The sequence below is a fragment of the Caloenas nicobarica genome, chromosome 13, assembly GCF_036013445.1.
Source record: "Caloenas nicobarica isolate bCalNic1 chromosome 13, bCalNic1.hap1, whole genome shotgun sequence".
NCBI lineage: Eukaryota > Metazoa > Chordata > Aves > Columbiformes > Columbidae > Caloenas > Caloenas nicobarica.
This window is the reverse complement of record NC_088257.1, coordinates 19,739,597-19,755,505: the sequence shown is the minus strand read 5'-3', so window position 1 is coordinate 19,755,505 and position 15,909 is coordinate 19,739,597. Positions and strand designations below refer to the sequence as shown.

General features: G+C 54.0%; 1 protein-coding gene across 2 annotated transcripts in view; it reads right to left on the bottom strand.

The window, feature by feature from the left end:
* The window catches only part of ETF1 (eukaryotic translation termination factor 1), a 28,749-nt gene extending 17,370 nt beyond the window's left edge, over window positions 1-11,379 (bottom strand). The window contains exons 1-2 of one of the 2 annotated variants that reach the window (XM_065644323.1): window positions 11,264-11,379; window positions 11,035-11,173 (exon numbers count right to left, since the gene is read on the bottom strand). In XM_065644323.1, the coding sequence (XP_065500395.1) occupies window positions 11,035-11,120 (86 nt within the window). In that variant the 5' untranslated portion in view covers window positions 11,121-11,173; window positions 11,264-11,379. The remainder of the gene's footprint in view (window positions 1-11,034; window positions 11,174-11,263) is intronic. The other variant, XM_065644325.1, reaches the window with a different exon arrangement.
* Window positions 11,380-15,909: the final 4,530 nt, after the last annotated feature.

Below are 15,909 nucleotides of genomic sequence, written 5' to 3'. Positions count from 1 at the left end.
GTGCCACTGCACAAGGAACTGGAGAGGAGAGAACAATTAAAAGCTTTAAGGGCACCTGTCCACAACTACAAAGAAATTAAGTGTCAACCTCTGGAAAGGCCAAAGCACTTCACTGTCTGGGTACTATGGTTACTACTCATGCTGTGCCAGCCCTGCCAGTAATTGCCAATTAGCTCCGATTTAGTGTGGCCCAGAAGGTATCAGCATTAGGTATCTGCAGGACAGAAGATGATGACCAGGGTTCTGACTTTCCTTCTAAATCACTGCGGGTGGGCTCCAACCTTGCGCCTACAACCTGCCAGAGAGCTGTTTGTGGGAAAGGGGGAGGCAAAAACAACCACGATTTGCTCTCTTGAGACAGCAAGTTCTTTAGAAAATTGAGGTTTGTGGACAGGGCAGCCTGTCCTGTTACTAAAACTTCAATATTACTACAGTTTGAATGTCAGACAAGCATATCACAAAACAAACAGCTTTCCCAGTCACAGACAGACATAGGAGCAAATGTTAACAAGTTGTCAGAGCAAGTGGCAGCGTGTGCAGCGCTGAATCATCGCTAACCTCGCCCCAAAAAGCTGCGGGGAAAAGTTTCACCAATGTTCCTGCGAGCAGGTACTACAGTCTCAACACAGCTCCTTTCCCCAGCACTGCCTGAGAGGTGTCACCCACCAGCATCTCACCGTGCCCCACGACAGCTGTGGTACCGCAGACCGAGACCAAGACCCGTCAGGGATCTCACAGCAGACACTCGCACCGGCTGCATCCCGAGTCCCCCACCACATTCGGCACCAGGAGCAGCACCTGCCACGTAGGCAACTCATGGTTCAGCAGAAGAAGCCACCACAAGAGAAGGCAAGCGCACAAAGCGAGCAGTGCATCGCGTTTGGAAGAAGCTGCCGACTGTACCCCATGGATGGGTTTCATTACAGCTGGGTGACCATCTCCATCTACACGCATTCAGTTTCTACTCTTTCACCTGTTAGAAGCAATAGCCGAGCAGATCCTTAGACCTTCAACTTCCAGTTGAAACTAGAAACTGGTCTAGTGGTTTTCTAAAAGATTCCCACCACTTTACACAGCATTCTGTCAGTAAAACAGCCACCTGCATGGCCACAGTACCAAACGCAGCAAGCCCCAACTGTAGCTGCCCTCGACGTGGCAGACGAGCCGCCCCAACTAGAGTCCGAGGAGGAACAGGCACTCAACCTGTCTCCTGGAATTTGGGATATGCGCTGGCAAGGGAGAGCATTCATCTAACAGACGTGCTATATTAATAGCAGCTACTGGCCCATCCTGTGATATCAGGAGACCTGACAAACGGCAGCTGGGCTGTAATTGTTCCACAATGAAATGTTTTACACTAATAGCACGCTGTGTAACGTGGAGATACAGAGGCAAGGAAGGTCAGTCCTCGTGACTCAAAACGAGCTGATTTTCACAGGGCACTAGCTGTGTGAGCAGCTTGCTTTTCCCCAGGAACCAAGGGCAGCACAAGGCCTCCGTGCGACTGCCAGAGACTGGAGCAAACAGCTCTCAGGTCATCTGATCTTAACCACACACCACAGCTAGGAAGCTTTCTATGAAATAACCGTTGCCACACAGTGCTTCAAGCCACATTACCTGACCCAGGTAAAATCTGTTGGTCTCCGTACGAGAGGACCGCGGATTACCAGGGAGGCATCGCACGTACCGAGGAGCACAAGCTGCCCAGACAGCCGAACCCACAGAAGTTATACTATGGCTAGACCAGCTCCGTCACTGACACATCCACAGCCGGCTACAACGTCAGCAATAGCTGAGTAATCCAAGGCAGAACTTTGCCAGGCACACATCACAGGTCCGAGAGAAGAGTACTTCTGAACAAATACCTACAGAGCACTCTGGGCTCATGATACTTGAGCGAAGGACTGAACTGAAAGCACAGTACACACAAGTAGTGATGTAAGTAAGGAATACTTGAGGGTTTTTTGGTCCTGTATCTGAGCAGAGATGTTGAATGAAATGCTATAAAAAGCAAGTGTCCTCTAGTATAGACAAGTGCAAAATTGCTGGTTTGGGTTCCCTTACGAAACATCAGTCATTAGACACTCCCTGCTCATATAAGCCCTGTACGCAGCAGCACTGACCTTGCCATAAGGAAGTTCTACGCATATGCTCTTACAACTTAAGAATTATGGCTCTGAAGCACGTAAACAGTTCATAGCCGTGCCCTTTAAAGACTTAATGTCTTTTAATAAGACAAAGCCTTCATCATAGGAAGTGGCTCAAGTCCACTTCAGACGGCAAATCTAGAGAGACAACAGCAGATGCAAAAGCTATGTAATTTTTCCTGGAAATCCTGTCAGCCTGCTAGGAAAGAGCAATCTTAAAAGTCTAGGATCCCCCCCAGTGCTACAGAGGCAACGTCATCTTACCCAAAGAGAACACAGGTTGAATGCTTTGCAACAAACACTGCCAACATGCCTCAATCTGGTTGCTGCTCTAGAAGCAACAGCTTTTTGTGATGTTTCCATCAGAAACAGATGAAATCTCACTCTCTGTTCAGGTGCTTGGCTCAGAGCATAGGAAATCTCACTCTCTGTTCAGGTGCTTGGCTCAGAGCATAGCTCGTGCAGGAGATGAGTGCAGCAGATATCCAGACAGAGCACACAGCACCCGTTAGCTGACAACGGGACCTACCAGCAGCTTCTTTGAAGTTTAATGTGAAGTTGAGCTGAAAGCCATGCTGTTGGCAGTACTTCTTACAGCATCTCTTCAGCAAGAACCTCACAACTGCCACTTCAGAGGCGTTCTGGATTTCGCTACAGCATACACCAGAACTCTAGATCATCTACTAAGAGGTGACATCAACACAAGTTGTTCCTCAAAGGTTTCCTAGTCATCCAGAGAAGGGCATGAAGATGTGGAGACCAGTTCTCAAGCAAAAGTAAGGCAGAGATGACCTCTCTGGATCCAGTGCCACCTCATCAGCAGAGACAAAGCACAAGATGGGGGCAGGCTGGATGTGAGGGGAGGACTGCAGAGCCACAAGACCAAGTAATTCTTTCCTCAAGAGTACTTTTCAGCATAAGCACTAATTGGAGAAAGTGAGTTCCACTGCCCTGAGATAGCTAATTCCTCCATCAGTCTTTGAATGCCACCTCTACCCTGGACAAAAGATCACTTAGCTGCATAGCATGAGGCCGTGCAGCTATTGCCACCACGGCTCACACAGCGCCAGGCTCTGGTGCTGTAGTTCTGAGCCCCAGACAGGAATCTTCTCTCTCATCTGCCGGCATTACAGGAAGATGATCTACAAAAAGCACTCCCTGTAACCAGAAACAACTCAAATGGGGACATTAAGACTGCCCCGAAAAGGTATTCATCCCTCTCACCCTAACCCACTGACCTTCCCAAAGAGGAAAATCCCCCAGATGCCAAGCAAGCTTGAGAGCAAAGTGCCAAGGCAGAACCCACCCTGGCAAGGAGAAACGAGCCCAGCGCAGCCCCTGCTCTGGCAGCAGGGAGGCAGCAGCCGGCTCGCGTGTCCCCAGGGGTCAGGCAAGGTAGCGCTTCCCCCCAGCAGCCGCCGGCCTGCAGCCAGGACCTGCCTCCTGAGCACAGCAGGCACCGCTCCCCAGGGGTGGCAAGGAGGTGAAAGAAGAACCTCTGCTTCTCCACATCGCGGGGAATTTGGCCGGGTATCGTGTGTCTGAAGGCTGCATAGGTAACAGTGAGCCCTTACCTGCTGGTCCACCAGGCACTACCTGCCCAGAGGTCAATGTCGGCAGGTCTGTGCTCCGACTTTCCTCTTGTTCCCAATGGGAGCCGCTCCGACACTGCGGCTGCTGCTCAGGCAACTGCCAGTGCCCAGATCCCAAATGGGTTCCACAGGTCCAGGAGCAGACCCTGACTTCATCCCATATGGATGGAATCAGCACAAGTGGATCCTGCCCACCGCACAGGGAAGGTGAATCAGTGCCACTCTGAAATCCTTGGATCAAAGGCAACACATGACAAAACATAATTGCATAGGCATGTTTTGAATAGGCTTTATTGGCTGCATCTGACCTCATGCAGAAAGCCCGGATGCCCAATTACTGGTAAATGGAACAGACATTTCTGCACTTCAGACATTTGTGACTCACTGGGAGGCTCAGTTTTGCCACAGCTCCCCTGCTCTCCCTCCTCCCTCTCCAATTATTAATGCTCCAAGTTTAAAAGACTTGTTGCATTATGCTAATGGGCCAGTTGGGTACAAGATGTACACCAAGGGACTAAAGCAACAAATCCAGATTTGCTTGTTAAGATGTTAATGCCTCAGAGCTACACGGGAATAGGGAGCTAACAGGGGCAAAAAAAAAAAATAATCCAGTTGCCAAAAAGCCAAAAAAGTCTGTTCTCTTTTGAGGTGCTCATTCCCATCTTCTGCCATGCCATTTGTCTTCGGCAGTCAGGGTCTCATTCATTAGCTTCACGTGAATGATGATCTGTGCATGAATCACACTGTTCACTAACGATTCACGCAGTTGTAAAAGAGGCTATGAGGCTGCCGAACTACCAAAGGCTATAAAACACGTACTGGAGGTCTCCTCTGACACGTAACTGTTCTCCCAGATCAGGTCATTTCTGCTGCTCGCTAGCGTGTGCTCTCAAAACAGCGCTTCCTAATTGTTGCTATAATTCAAAAGGAACAGGTAGAGCAGGCAGATGAGAAAGCCCAGGAGGTGTTTTACAACAATTAGACACAGGCAACCAGCAGAGAGTCACCAACCCTCTGGACCTTCTCCCTGGTTCTGGCTGCCTTCTCGCCCAGAACAGAGCACAGCCTTCTCAGAGCACCTGCCCTCAACACCACCAACACACGAGCTCTGAAGATACGCTGCCTTAGTCCTGGGAGCTCTGATCAGCCCTGCTCACGGGAAATCCACATTCAGCTTGTGGAGCCCGGCAGCTGGAAGAGACTCCAACAGAGCAGGGGAGCAGCGTGAGCAGCTGCAGCACGTCCTACATGATTACCTGCCACCAAGCCCTCAGGTATCACTTCTGCCCTGGACTATTTCTATTCCGGCCTCTCTGCAAACACCTCCTTCTCCTCACGCTACCAGAAGCAAAAGGCAGTATTAATATCATAGCCTTTACCTCCACAACAGAAACGTGGCTCCTTTAGAAACTACCTTTAAGACAAGCAGGCTGAGTAAGCACTACTTTGAGGAAGCAATCCAGCTTCAGTAAGGACTTAAATCATAACCTCTTCCCTAAATACTCTGCCCTTCAATGATGTATCATAAAGCCAAAGCAGAAGACTCATTGTCAGCAAAGATAAATTCCATGTGCCACCCCACAGATGCTACTCTTCTCGTCCTTGCCCCACTCACGTCTCTCACGCTCCCCACAGAGCACAAGACAGCCATTTACACCAAGGATGGTCCAGCCCAGGCTCCAGCAGGAGCAAAAGGCTTTTAGCAAAGGCAGGTCCACTGGAGACATCAGCTTGCTGTGGAGACATCCTCAAGACTATCCCAAGACTGGCACTAGCACAACATATCAGCCCTGAAACCTAATTAACACAGCACGAGTTGGAAAGCCAAGTAGTACTTTGTGACAGCACTGCCCTTCCCAGGTCGACCGGCTCATCCCAGCCCAGTTCAAGGTCTCCATCACACTCCACATCCTAAGGTGAAAGCTTCAGCTCTGCAGAAACAGATCCTGTATCAACGGTTAAACTGTTCCCCAGAGCCGAGGCACAGAAACAACAAACAGGTCCCGATAAAGAAGACAGGGAAAGAGATCTGCCCGCCTGGGAGCAGGGGAGGGAGTCCCTGAACCCACACATGTGCGGCAGCATTGCCAGAAACCAGTCACAGCAATGAGAGACCACAGCAAATCCTCCTCCCGACATATGACATCACTTAGAGATGAGACAGTTGTACTGGTACTTGCCTAGACCCGATGGTATCGTTACACACACTATACATGGTGTGCAGTATCTTTATGTGTATGTGGCGCAGTAGAGGAATTCACACCGGAGTTGAGAATCAACTATTCTAACATATTCAACAGTTACTCCAGCACAGTTCCAAGAAGCTGTACAGCACCTGCTACCAGCAGAACAAGGCATGTACAGCCGAGTGCTGCAGGTGCTCCCATGAGCGACTGAGGATTCGCACTAATTCAGGAGGGAGATACAGCTCACTGGTGCAGCACAACATAACCCCAGCACTCTGTTCCGCAGAACTGAGGAACACGGCAAACCCGTACAGGACATCTCCTTGCAACTGAGCCCAGTTACTCCTTAAATGCATCCCAGCAGCAGGCGCTGCTGCAGCGTTAACTCACAAGAAGGTGTCTTTCAGGTCACTTTTGAAAAGGCCCACCACACTAACAGCAGAGCAGGTCAAGACTATCTTGTTCTCCAGAACCACCAGGTTGTCCAAAAAGGTCTCAGCCTCGCCAGCTTGCCTGGTCAAAGCGGCATCATCCCAGGACAGCCCAGAACAAGGTGTAGAGATGCACAGCCAGCCAGCCACCTTCTCACAATCAGCTTCAGTCCCTGTAGCACAAGGCTGGGAAGCAGCAACGGCTTGAAGCTAATTCCAAACTTGGGCCCTTCCATCAGGACCAGGAAGGCTCCAGATGGACTGCAGGAGAACCCAGCTGTAAACAATGCTTTCTGCAACACAAGCTGGGTAAATTATTTATGTCTAAGCAACAAGTCAGCTTCACCACGCTCAAGCAGAACTACTACGTGTTTCACTTTGCAGGAATTCCCACAGATTTTCAGGCCTCTGTCCTTCCCGGTGACTTTTTACGTGCCTCACATTTGGTTTCTCCCATATAGCAGATGGAAGTCTCATCTTGGCAGAATCCAAGCCCTAGCAGGAAACCACATCACCTGGCTTTCCCATGGCTCTGGAGACATCAAGACTTCCCCTTTTCTTGCCATTTCTCCATTCTCCTGCCTTGATACATTTCTTCCCGCTACATGCAGAATAAGTTACTTGTTCAAATGTAGTTTCTGCATTTGCTCAGAAGATGCCATATGCCTTGTTTCACCCCCTGCTCCCAAACTACTTAATTTGGAAAAATTTTCTCTGACACACTGTTTGTCAACCTTAGTTATGCCTGCAGACAGAGCCTTCAAAGACAACATTCTCTTTGCCTCCTCTTTCAGTGAAATAACCCATATGGGCTACTGCTCTGAAGACAGCAAGTTCAAGGCAGGACAGATGTCTCAAAGGAGCAGGTTCTTGATATATAATGCAGCACCACACCCTGCAGCAGCACCTGCTGCACTCTCCACTCAGGGTCAGCTGCCCAGCTGCTCAGCAGAAGTGTTAGTAAATCATTCCTGAGCAGAGCCATTCGCAGGATGAAAGCCCAGGTTTCTAACTCTGACAAGTTTTCCAAATATGATTCAGATGTGACATCTCAGGCCTAAGCCCACAAGGAGACTGCTGGTTGGTGCTGATACTTGATTTTGCCAAGTATTTACAGCTTAGATTAGCAGAAAAAACTGACCATAGCCCTGCTAACTATTCAGAACTGCAAAGACCGAAGGAACAAAGAGCGATTGTCAGTTGAACACTGACACTGGAAAACTGCACGAAGCAACAGCAGAACAGCCCCGAGAGAGAGCATAAGAGAAAAATAGAGAGGTAAATACTGCTCCTGCTTGAGCTGCTGCAACATCCATGTGCAAAGACATGGCTGCAGCTTCTGGGGGGCACAGTCTGTCACCAAATCTGTTTTTGTCAAAAACTGTGGACTGAAAGCAGAATCCCTTCGTAGGGGAGAAGCAGAGGTGCTTGATGAAAAGTCTGAGCACTCCAAGCTACCAGAGATGACTGACAAGGCTGGACTTCTCACAAGGGCTTCACTTGCTCATCACCAGCTTTTTACCCTCATCTTCTTCTGGCTAGAAAGGTTAATTGCTTGTAGCGCGGAACTCAGATCCCATTTGCTCTCACTTGTGCATACTCCACAGATACCAGCTACTCCCCCTTCCCTTCACACCAAATCAGGAAGATCAACTCATTAACTTTGTACAGTATCAGACAGCTTGTAACTCAACTTCGGAAGAGCTAGGAGGAGATAAGAGACACTTCTGGTTTAGGAAGCAAGATACAGAGGAAAGCTCCTTCTACTCCCTGCCAGCAGAGAAAGGGTTTTGGGGTAGGTTTGGGTGTTTTGAAAATAATTTGTCATTGCTTTGATATGCCAGGTTCTTGCTAGCCAGACATCAGTGAGAAAGCCAGCTTTCCTAAGCAGGACTGGAAAAATAACATGGGACATTCTTGCTACAACATTTCCTTGAAGTTTGAGAAGCAGCCATACATACCCTCACCGGCCTCTAGCTCAGGGGTGTCAAACTCCTACATTTATACAGTCCTAAAATTACATTCGGCCCTTCGAAGGCAACCGCCAGGCTGATGTGGCCCCTGGTGACAATGAGTTTGACACCCCTGCTCTGGTTGATCAGCTGCTGGTAAAGCTGAAGCTCTCGTCTTCCCCCTTGGTTTTCTGACCAAATATTGCCACTTACCTCATCTGTCTCACACACCGTAAAAGCATTTCTCTGCTCTCACGCTCACCTAACATTTTGATAAAATTCTGCAGATTTCACTGAAATTTTACCAAAATAGCCGGATAACAACAGAGGTGCCCCAGCTGCCATGAGCGAATTGAACGTCAGGCTCCAGCTTCCTCCATTTCCCATCCCTTTGATCCACCGCAGGAACAACCAGCACATGAAATTGGGACACGGCTGCTGGGTCACTCTTAGGAGGACATGAATAAGGGAAGGCGGAGACACCGAGGAGTCCCTGGCCGGCCACATCTTAAAGCTTTGCCCCCAACCCACTCCAGAACAGGTCTTCCTACTTGGCAGGAAGAGGAAGCGACTCTCCTGAGGGCCGGAAAAGCCTGTTCCGCTGCCTCACACCTCTTGTGCCGGGGAGCCCAATGCTTCTGCTGGCAAAACTTGCAGCATCTCTTCCCCTTACTGGACTCAAACAGACCAGGATAATTTCAGCTAGACTCGGTGAAAGCACAACACGCATTTACAGATAACCTGCATAACCTTGCTTAGGGAAGGATTGCTGGCATCAGCAGCCCTCGTCGGGTGGCAGTTTAGCAGCTAGCACGGATATTAAAGTAAGGAACAGCAGTATCATGACATCTAGGAGATATGCTGGATCCACAGGGATCATCTAAACCTCCTACGTACATTTTGTACCACTTGTGGCATCTTTACGATGAAGTAGAGATGTGCCAGGGATTACTGATGGGGAAGAGGGAAGACACCTGGGCTGTGGCCCCAAGAAGCTGTCACCCCCCCTCCACACTAGCCCTTCAGCCTCAAGTCTCCCACGAGCTCTCCAATGCCAGTTTCAATCTCGTTCTGCCCAACATTCATCTATTTCAAACAGTACGAGAGCTGCTGCATGCTTATTTACCACATTTTGAATCAGGGACAGCCAAAACACTAACAGTGCACTTCCAAAACACCTCCCAGCCTCCCTCAGTGCTGTTACAGGGACCGATAGCTGTTTTCACAAGCTGCAGCAGATGCCTGCAGCTCCCCAAGCCCTTTCAGCGGCACGGCAGAAGTCGTTTACACGCTCCCGTGCTTGCTGGGCCCTCCCGGTGATCCCTGCCTGCTGTCAACACCACACGAAGGCACAGCCAAGTGACCAGCATGGGCAGGCAAAGTCCACTCCGACGGGGAAGGAAAACCCTGCCCTCCCACCCACTCCCTTTGCCCACACCTCCATCCCTTGCACAGATACATCATAAATCAGACTAAAAAAAATACAGGGAGACCTGTGGCTTGCATTCTCCTCCCCTTTCCTCCTGCCTCGGTTAGTTTTCAGCTAAGTGACTCCCTGGCCTACTCGACACACAAGAACAAACACCTGCACTAAGGGAAAGACAAGACAGCACCTCGGCTTACACGAGCTGTCCAAAGGCACCTTTGGGGTGGCCACAGGACAGTGCCAGCGGTGCCCCTGCCAGGGGGACACCCGTTCAGATGAGCCTGTGGAAACTGAAGCCACGAGGGTGGCTAAGGAGCCACCCTTCATTTTTATTTTATTGCACTGTATACCAAGACACACACTTTGCTATTTTACAGCTCTGGTACCTACAGCTCTTACAACGACTCAAGCTCAAGTGGTTTCCTGACCCACGCAATGTGCCACTGCTGAGTTACCCACAGAAACGGGCACCATGTCACCTCCGGCATGGGGTGGGCTGTAACAACACCCAGCAATTTTACTTCTGGTGGTAGAAAAGAAATCAGAGTGCAAGGATGATATAAGGTGTAATAAAGACTTTAAATTTAACACTATCCCAGCTTTGGCAGAGCTGATTTTTGGGGAAATGGAGCCAAGCGCTTTCACTGGAAAGTGAAGGGGTGAGAGAGATCAAGTAAGTATCAATAAGAAAAGTAATAAAGTAACCACTGCCTTGGCCCCTGCTCCCTGCCCGAGTCAGGGGTGCCTCGGGAGGGGCCAGAGGAGCCCTCTGGTGCAGCTGGAATCCGCCGCTCCGGTGCCAGCTGGCACGGGGACCCGGCAAGGCCGGACGCGACGTGGAGCTGCACAGGGACCGGGGGCCGCGTCCCCTCCGCTCCGCCCGGGACAGGGACACCTGTGCCGCCCCCGCAGGGACTGAGCCGCTCGGGGGGAGCAGCTGACGGGCCGGGGCAGCGGGAGCCCGGCGGCAGCGCTGCCCTTCTCCCGGCTGCGCTTCCTCTCCGCCGCCGCGTCCCCGAGGCCACACGGCCCGCTCGGCCCCACGAGCCGGGCTCCGAACCTGCTCTTCTCTCCGAGCCCCGGGAGCGGCCGCGAGGAACCGGCCGCTTCACCACGCGGCGACACAAAAGGGCAGCGGGAAGGGGCCGCCGGGCCGGGGCTGCGCCTCAGCCGGACACCGGCGGGCCCGGGGCCGGGCGGGCCGGTCCGCAGCCCCTCGCTCCGCTCCCCGCCCCGGCCGGGACCCCCTCGGCGCTCCCGGCCCGGCCGCCCCCGCGGTGGCGCAGGCCCCGCCGCTCACCCGCGGGCCGCCTCCAGGCTCTTGATGAGCTTCTTGATCTTCCAGATCTCCACGTTGCGGTCGGCAGCGCTGGGATCGTCCGCCATCTTCTCCCTCCTCCTCCTCCTCCTCCTCCTGCGGTGGCGGCGGCTGCGGCGGCCTGCGGCGGGCCGGCGGCACAGACACAGCGGTTAGACCCGGCCCCGCCCGGCCCGGCCCGGCCCGGCCGCCCGCCCTCACCTCACCTCACCTCACCTCAGGCGCGGTCCCCCCCGGCGCGCGGCTGGCGGCGGCGCTGACGTCGGACACCGGCTGCTCGCGCTCCCCCTCTCCGCGCTGCATGTGTTGCAATCGGCTCACATGGGGCCTGTGACATCACTTCCGGGGGACCGGGGCGGGGCCCCGCCCCACCCGCGCGGGAGCGGGGCGCCACGCCATAGGCCGCCGGCCCGCCCGGCCCCGCCCCCCGCCCGCGCCGCGATTGGCCGCTGGCCCGCGCGGGGCACTGCGGGGCGTGTAGTCCGCGGCCCGCCCGGCCCGGCGGGGCGGCGCGCAACGGCGGCTCTCGCGAGAGCGGCGCGACCGAGCCCGGGCGGCCTTAAAGGGCCCGCGGCGGCAGCGGCGTGGCCGGGGGCGCGGTCCGTGTGCGGCACCCCCGGCCCGGGCCGCCCCGCTCCCCGGCAGCGCCCGCGCCCCGCCCGGCGGCCGCCTGTCACCCCCTGGGTGTCACTCCCCGGGCCCCCGGCCACCCAACCACCCGCCCGGCCGGGAGCAGCGTGGCCCCGCTCCCCGGCCCAAAGCAGCGCCCGATGTTGCTGTTTTGGGGGCCGTGTCCCCCCCACAGACGGGGGTTCCTGCCCCTGCCCGGGGACGCGGCCGGAGCCCACGGCCTGTGCTCGGAAAAGCCTGGTGCCCCCGGGCCGTCACGGTTCAGAGGAAGCCCGGGAGGTGGGGGACATGGGGGGATTGTATCATAGAATCACAGAGCAGTTCGGGTTGAAGGGACCTTAAAGCTCCCCCAGTGCCCCCCTGCCATGAGCAGGGACATCTGCACCAGCTCAGGTTGCTCAGAGCCCCGTCCAGCCTGGCCCGGGATGTCTCCAGGGATGGGGCACCCACCACGTTTTCTGGTGTGATATTGTATGGAGCCACAGGGCAGTCTCGCATTTCTCCTTTCCGTGGAAACGTCACCGTTCTGCCATCCGTATTGGTGGCCAGGGCGGCAGACGGCAGAAGCGACACCTGATGCCCACCAAGGTCTGGCCGTGAGCTGAGGCTGCTGCTTCGAAGGTGCCCGTGAAATGGTGAATGGCCAGAGAAGGGCAGCAAGACCAGCCCGAGACTTGGGAGAGGCTGAGGAAACCACCCAGAGAGCCGGGCGGGGAGGTGGAGGTGGCAGCTGTGCCCCCGCAGCCCTGTCCTGCACGGGGAAGATAACCCCCGGGGTGCCCGCTGTCCCCAGCAAGGGACAAGGGCCCCCCTGCCCCACATCCAGCCGTGGTCTGTTCCCACAGCTCGGCTTGGCCGGGGACATCCGTCTGCAGAACCCCCCTCCACGTCCCAGCCCGTCCCCAGGACAGCGGGGGCTCGGGGAACGGGGCTCCCTGTGTGCCCCCGTGGTACCCGTGGGCCAGGGCTTCTTGTATTAATGCATCGTTTGAGGTGATTTGACCTGGCAGCTCCTCACGTCGCAGTGACGAGCCAGCAAGCCCAACCTCATGCCACCGCTCATAAGGACAGTGGGGCTGTGTGGGGCTGACCCACCTCCATGTGTCTGAGCACGCGCCCGAGAACCGCATGTAAACACACCCGCAGCCTTGCTGTCCAGGTTTGCAAACCCACAACCTGACGTTTTTGCCCCGAAGCTGCCAGGCAGTGGGCTCGGGAGTGCCGCGGCTCAGGAAGCGCCTGGCAGTTCTGCCTCCAGCACAGCTCGAAATGGGACTGGCTGGAAACGCAGTGATGAAATGATGCTGAAGTCAACGAATTGTTTGTTTTATTCAGCAGCAGCAGAGAGGCTGCTCCCCCGCTGCCCCCCAAGAGGTGATGCTGTCCTGGCAATGCCATGCCACAGCTGGATGCCGGGGGGTTCGTGGCTGTGGTGTCTCTCCAGCCTCAACCTGTCACCCTGGGACACACCATCAGCCTGGTCACCTCCCTGTCCCACCCAGGACAGCCTGGTGCCCGTGCTGTGGGGTGTCCTGCTCCCAGGACCGCAGCGCTGCCACAGCCCAGGCCCACTGCAGCCTCCTCTCCCCCCGCGCCACCTCTCGCCCTCCAATAAGGCAGCACTGGAGCCCTGCGGGCTGCGCGGGCACCTGAGCAGAGACTGGGCTGGGACTCAGCCTGGAGCTGGGTTTTTCTATCGACAGGGTCACGGCGGGGAGATGCTGTGAATTTCAGAACTACCTGGTTGGATTTAAAGTCCTGTTTCTCTTCTGGGGCTGAGCAGGTATCAATTTCAACCCTTACAGATACTTTTTCCCGTGTGCATCCTGTCCTACACAGCCCTTTGTAATCCTCCTCAAAACAGGAGGATTATGCCTGGCTTTAGGAGATGATCTGCTGAGATGGAGGTTTCGGTGCCTGATATGACAGGGAGGGTGTGCGTAGACGGACAGGCGGACAACACCTTGCCCCGTGCTTCCCTGGCGATCCCACTCTTCAATCCAGCAATTATACTCCAAAAAGCATCCTGGTTACCGAATCGCAGCCCGATGTCCCACTTTGCTGCGACACTCGTGCCTTCACAGCACGCTGGCAGTCGCTGTCTTGTGGAGAGGGGGGAGAGACTCCCTCTTATTTTCCTCCTGCCATCCCCGAGGAAGCCGAGCATCTCCTGGCTGTACAGGCAACCAGCGGGTCCCCATCCTCACCGGGTGTGCTCCCCAAAACCAGCACCCTGCAGCTGTCCTGAGCCCAGAGAGCCTCGCAGCTCCACTGCAGCCAAGCAGAGATACCCTGCACCTCATTGAAACCTCAGCCCTCCCTCCGCTGTTCAAGTCAGGCAGGAGCTGTGATGCTGGAATTTGCTGGTTTTGCTGTTGTTTTAAGGCAGTTGGACCTGCAGAGCCCTGGGTGCCTTGTGCTGAGCTGCTCCCACCCAGAGGATGCACACAGGTGGAAGCGCAAATATCGCTCCATTGCCTTTTCTCCTCAAAGAACATGTGCATAATTTTTCCTAACTACCAGTATTTATTCCAGAGCTGCAGCACTCCTGGGGCTACAGGTTTCCTGAGTATCAGCCCCCATGGAAAATGACAGCAGGCAGTGAAGCCCAAACCCCCTTTCATCCCACACCGACGATACCTTCCCCACAGTGGGACTGCAGCAGTTAAAACTCCTTGGGACGTGAGTTTCTCCTTTTTGAGAGTTAACAGCCCAGTTTCTGCACCTCCCGCCTTCCTGGCAGTTTTTCCCAGCACAAAACTGTTCTCAGTGTGACACACAACACCTGATTTCACTTTTCCCTCCCTGATTTAATAATTCAGCTTATAAAGGAGGAGCTAAGAACAACACATTAAAAAATAAAGAACATATATGAAACAGTGACCGGGAAAATAATGCATTCAAGAAATAAAGGCCAACCCCGATCAATGATTCAGGAGCCCAGGGGCCGTGAGATGATCGGCGCCTTTGCCCTGCCGGCGCCACAAGCCCAGAGCAGAGGCAGGAGCGTGCGAGCGCTGTCCTGAGCTGCCCCCAGCTCTGCTGCACAAACATCCAACCGCTCTTTGGGGAGGCAGCAGGAAAAGCTTCCACGGAGGATGGTTTTTAACCTGTTTCACTTAAGGACATTTCCTTCTAGCACCTGAAATACCCAACTCACTTTGCCAGAGAATTCCTCCTCTTTTTCAGGCTAGTTTTGTAGAGCGGATCACTTGTGACAGGAGCAGCAGAGAGAAATTCAGCACAGAAGTCAGCTGCGACTGAGTTTTATAAACGCGTTTATTCCCAGGAGATGCACAGCTAAGCACTCCCTGCTGTTACCAAACCCACGTGCAGGTCAGAGTTACGCTGTGGCAGAACTAAGCACATGGTTTCACACATAAGATGCACATGTAGGTGGCACAAAGAGCCCTTGGGAGCAGCAGCCGCTGTGAACGTGCACATCCTTAGCCACGTGTTCCTTAAAACATCCAGGGAACCGTGCAGGTCACATCTCAGCCTGCCAGGACTTGCTTGTGACAAATAAAAGCCCCTTAAAAAAACCCCAACAAAGTCAGGACCTGGATCCACGCACAGCAAATTTGTAAGCGCTTGTGGAAGGTTTATCTCCGCACAACCCACCAGATGAGCGTGCCGCAGGCTGCCGTGCTGCCCCGTCCTCTTGTCTTCCACAACAGCCGCAGCAGTTCGGGTCCCCAGACCCTCCAACTCCCCCGCTGAAAGCGAAGCACAGAATTTAGGGTGGGAACTCCTCAGTTCACCCCAAGTCAGGCAGCTCAACCCCCCAAATTGCTGTGAAGACCCCCCCAGCACACCAAGCATGCCGCAGGCTGGGCAGCCCAGGCTTTGCCTCTTGTCCCCTCTATGGCTGCACCGGGACCTTCCTCACACCCTTTTAAGCCCAGGCCAAAATCCTTCCAGCTCCCTCTGCACAGTCAGATCACTCACTACAGTATTTTTTTCACCCCCGCTTTGTCCACTTCAATAGCAAGACTGAGTTATTCTAAAGCAGAAGCTGCTCCTAGCTGGGGGGAGCTGCATCTGAAGCGCTTTTGGTCCCTTCCAGTCCTCAATTTAAAATTCACAGAACATGAACCCCTCCCTAATAGCTTCTCTTTAGGGAACTGCCTGGAGTGCCAGAAAAAAGAATCCTTTCCTTCCTCCTGAATATCTGAGCTGGCAGGACAACACAGCTGTAAACTTTGTGTTTTCCTTCCAGTCAATAAC